This window comes from Atta colombica, unplaced genomic scaffold, assembly GCF_001594045.1.
Source record: "Atta colombica isolate Treedump-2 unplaced genomic scaffold, Acol1.0 scaffold47, whole genome shotgun sequence".
NCBI classification, from domain to species: Eukaryota; Metazoa; Arthropoda; class Insecta; order Hymenoptera; family Formicidae; genus Atta; species Atta colombica.
This window is the reverse complement of record NW_017259536.1, coordinates 3,053,663-3,059,018: the sequence shown is the minus strand read 5'-3', so window position 1 is coordinate 3,059,018 and position 5,356 is coordinate 3,053,663. Positions and strand designations below refer to the sequence as shown.

The 5,356-nt window shown below is 28.0% G+C and overlaps 1 protein-coding gene across 1 annotated transcript in view; it reads left to right on the top strand.

The window, feature by feature from the left end:
* The first annotated feature begins 508 nt into the window (after nucleotides 1–508).
* The window catches only part of LOC108691453, a 7,985-nt gene continuing 3,137 nt past the window's right edge, over nucleotides 509–5,356 (top strand). The window contains 3 exon segments of the mRNA XM_018199204.1: nucleotides 509–846; nucleotides 1,020–1,421; nucleotides 2,216–2,447. Coding sequence (XP_018054693.1) covers nucleotides 509–846; nucleotides 1,020–1,421; nucleotides 2,216–2,447 — 972 coding nt within the window.

Genomic DNA, 5,356 nt, shown 5'->3' with positions numbered 1-5,356 from the left:
CTTACTCCAAAAGAGTGAAAATCTGCCACTTTTTATTTAATCAAGAATGAAAAGTATTAATTTATTTTTTTTCAAGATTGAATTTTCAAAAGATTTACAGAGTACATATTATGCTTTTTGCGCTTCGATAAATGAATTGTTATTTCATATTTTATATTGTTTTTTGTGGATTAATTAGCGTTGTCTAGACTAACGAAATACGAAAATTCGATTGAGAGAGAGTTTCGGAATGGAAATGGTATTACTTAATATAATATTTATAATGTAATATAAGGGCTAGATATTGTAATATAAGAGCTATATAAATAGATCTGTTAAATCTCGTTGAACAAACAGATTCAAAATTACAAACATTAATATTTATATGTATTAATATTTATATGATTCGAAGAATCATATGTACATATTTCTGTCTGTAAATATTTATTAACAGTTTTTGCGAACGATTCTTTACATCGTTTCAGTACCTTTTGTGATTAGTTACTAATATTCCTTATAAAACATTATAATGGCAGAACAAGAAGCAGAGAACATTATAATCCCAGTTCGTCGTTGGATACGTGGACATTATACAAAATTAACAAGTAGTAATGTAGCAAGATGTAATCATTGTAACGTAGAAATTTTCATAAATAAGAATAAATCCTTAGTTATTTTACATAAACACTTAGTGAGAAGACATTCAGACAAATTAAATGAAGAACAGAAGAAAGAAGACAAATTCCATTGGACTTGGGATTATTTTATAGCAGAAAGCGATATAGAGGCAACATGCACAGAATGTAACTTAACAATTAATTACCAATCAGTAACTTGTCTCAAAAGTCATTTAAAACGTATACACAAGTAGGTATACTCCAAATAAATTTAAAAATTAATTAACGTACTGAAGAATATAAAATTAATGTAAATAAAAGCAGTAAACTGATTAATGTCGATTAAAGAAAATGTAACGCAAACAAATATACTCAAATAAAACTAAAAAGATTTATTAAACTTAACTTCTTACGTAAATGTAGGATATTAGGTCCAAATTCAGATCATATAGACAACGAGAGGAATTCAGACAATGACTTGATTGCAAATGAGGATCTAACTCCAAAGACAGACAATATTATCCCAGTTCGTCTTTATATACGTAAACATTACACAAAATTAATAAGGAATAAGATGGCAAAATGCAACTATTGTAATGCAAAATTCACTATACGAAATAAATCTTCAGTTTATTTATATAAACACTTGGTGAAGGCACATCCAGACAAATTAAATGAAGAACAGAAGAAAGAAGACAAATTCGATTGGACTTGGGATTATTTTATCGCAGAAAGCGATATAGAGGCAACATGCAAAGAATGTAACTTAATAATTAAGTACCAATCAGTATCTTGTCTCAAAAAGCATTTAAAACGTAAGCACAAGTAGGTATACTCCAAGTAAATTTAAAAATTAATTAACGTACTAAAGAATATAAAATTAATAGCAGTAAACTGATTAATGTTGATTAAAGAAAATGTAACGCAAACAAATATATTCAAATAAAACTAAACAGATTTATTAAATAAACTAAAAAATTTATTAAACAGATTTTGGGTGCATGTCATCAAATATGATTTGCACTTCTAAGCATTATAAACGTACAATGAATAAAAATATTAAAAATTTATTGATATAATATACAAATTAGAAATTATAATCAAATATCTTATATATGTGTATTGATACTGCGCGCAATTATAAGAATAGGGAATGCAGAACAAGAATTTTTATCTGTGAGGAACTATGTATTCCACAACATATGATTTCTGAAAGATTGAAATTTCTATTTAATTTTTTTTTCCCAATCTTTGTTCTTTTGATTGCACAATTCCTTACGAAACTAAGTATTCAGTATTCATTTATGTTACACAGTCTCATTGAATACAAACAGAATGTTTCAAATTTATTATCACTATATTTAGTATAAAAAATTAGTAATATTGAAACATTCTGTTTTCACTCGATAATTATCAAATTTACAGAACATTATATCAATTTAAATCTGCTTGATCGCTACATTCTTGATCGCTACTCCTAAATGTTCAAATAATAGATTCTAAAAAAATTATAATTCAGTCCGTACAGCGGAATATGTACATAATTGAAATATCTATATATTATAATATATCTACTGTACTTTTTATTACTTTTCTAATAACTTCTTATGTGAATGTAGGATATTAGGTCCAAATTCAGATCGTGTAGATAACGAGAGCAATTCAGATAATGATACGAGTACAAATGAGGATATAACTCCAAAGACAGACAATTTTATCTCAGATCATCTTTGAATACGTAGACGTTACACAAAATTAACAAGTAGAAATGAGACAAGATGCAATTATTGCAATGCAAAATTCAATATACATAATAGATTGTTAGCTATTTTACATAAACACTTGGTGAAGGCACATCCAACATATTAAGTAGAAGAGAAGAAAGAAGATAAATTCCATTGAACTTGGGATTATTTTATCGCAGAAAGCGGTACAGAGGCAACATGTATACTCTGTAATGTAACAATTGGGTCCAAACTTACAAGTTTAACACTACACTTGAAACAATGTCTTATGTAAGTATATTCCAAGTAAATTAAAGACATTAATTAGACATTCTGCAAAAATGATAGTAATTAAATAATCAGTGTAATTAAATAATCAGATAAAAAATGTGTTACGCAAATAACCTTGGTATTTACTCAACAAAAAATTTGTTAAATAAATTTGTGATGCGAGTCGATAAATATGATTTATATATGCATCTATTCGTATTACATATACATATGTGTATACACATATTTATATGATATACAAGGTGTAATGGAACTAACGCTCACTAAGCGTACAGTACTATTTCTAATAAAAATGCTGAGTCAAAGAATCCTCTACTATTTTGCAATTTTCGCAATAGTTAACGAGATATTAATTTCTAAAGATTGCTAAAACGGATAAAATCGATGAATAAGACAATTTTAAGATATCCTTGTAGTATTCTTTGAAATATTATGAAGGTGTTTCTTGAAGAATTCTTTAAAAATATTTTAATAAAAGTTGTCTTGTATGTCAATTTTAGCACATTAGGTAATTAAAAAAATATTACAAAAATTGCAAAATGATACAAGCCTTTTCTTTTCAGTTTTTTATTAGTAATAATATAATTAATGGGCGCTTTTTCAAATTGAAAATTGTATATAGATACATTATTTATTAAGATTTTAGTTTTATTATATTATGCACACACACAAACACACACACACACACACACACACACACACACATTTGTGTCTTTTTGAATGAGTGTGTGTATGGGCGTACATATGTTGCGTGCGTACGTGAATGCGGGCGTGAGTGCGTGCGTGCGTGCGCGTGTACACATATATAATAGGCATAAATAAGCATAATTTATATAACATTTTCTATAAAAATCATTTTCATTTCAACGTTACAACATTTTTATAATATTCTTGAAATGTTTCAAAATTTCCTGCTGAGATTGTCTTTAGTACGTTTAGTACGTTCCACAGTAGGGGAAGCCTGGGCAGTGCAGACGTGTTAAGATTGAGATGAAAAAATTACACAATTAAAATTGAGATCAGAAATCATTTTTATTCTCATAAATCTCTTAAAGAACTAAACTTTGAAATAAAATTAAAACAAATTTAAAAACTTGGACAATAATATGTCGTTTTAGTTAAAACATTAAAATAGAGAGAAGCCATCCACTTTGCCCGACCCCACTCTGGCCAAAGCGGTTACTCAAGCAATGCAAATGGAATTAAAACAATTAAAATATGGCGATTGTTACAAAAATTATCAAACAACAAACTACTTTATATGTAGTGCAGCCTTCATGGGTCCATTTGATGCAATGACTGTACTAGATCAGTCACAAACAAATCATCACACTGCATTGTGGCAAATAATAAACAAAAATGATATGTAAACAAACACATGCCTTTCATACACTTGAAAGATCGTCTGTCCTTCCGTATTCCCAGTATTTTCTGTAACCAAGATAAAGGGAATGGATAATAGGCTATGTCCCCATTCGCTTGGCCCAAAGGACCTACCTGGCACGAATTTGGAAAAATTAGAAAAAGTTGAAGCACCAAGTGAAAAATTTTAACTTCGAATACAAGTTTAAACAGAGAATTCTAATAAAAAAATCATTCACACTGATTAAGAAACAATTACAGATAATAATTAAGCTACATATCTAAATAAAATCACAAGAAAACACTCAATTTTCTATATGTTTCTATTAAACATAAACGGAATGATATTTTTTGTTTTCTACGTTCATAGCGTCACTGCTCGATCATTCTTTTAACTGCTAGAGACTTATAGCACAATCTCAAATAGATAAGCAAAAATAAAAGGTATTCGCCATATCCAAAGCGTCCATTTTGCACGGGCTCCCTTATATGATTTTCTGTTAGTTTGAAATTTTAATTCTTTATTCCCCTTTCTTATTCCAATGATTTCAATTTTGCACAGTTTACAGTCCTTTACAAAAGTAATAAGTATTTGTACATATTGTATAGTTTCATTGAATACAAATTAATAGCGATTTTCATTGGCGGAGCTCGTGCGCACTCAGTGCACTTTAAGCCGTTGTACACAAATTGACGTAAATATGTATGTTTAATAAAAATATAAAAAGGAATTAAACTGCGAAATCCTCAATACATTTTATTGTGCTATTTGATAAAATATACATTGAGTATTATATTAAGATATAAGAAGAGATATCTCACTTTTACATTCAGATTAGATAAGTGTACAAAAAAAATTAGTAATATTCTTTCGCTTTAATGTGCGTATCAGTTCTGCTAGTGAAAAATGCTATAAATCACATGATTCAAATTTACTATCATGTTCAGTATACAAAAAAATTAGTAATATTCTTTCCCTCTCGAATGTTCTAATTCTCACCAACTAATTATCACAATTATAGAATATTTAAACTTACTTAATTACTACATCCTTGATTGCTCTGTTAAATGTTCAATCAGTAAGTTTTTAAAAATCGATAATTTTGTCCGCATAGTGGAAGAATGCATAATATTTTTACTGCATTTTTTTATCGAATCTACAATCACTTCCTATTTAAATATATGATATATATACGATCTCTGTTCAGATAGTGATATGGACTACCAGAACAATCCAAATCATTATGTAACCAGGAAAACGATTATAAAAAATGCAAAACATCAAGAAGATTTCATCTAAAGCTAATGTAACAATTTGTGCAAAAACACAAAAGGGACAGATGATTTTAATAAGTAATTATTTATTTTATGTTTATTATATAA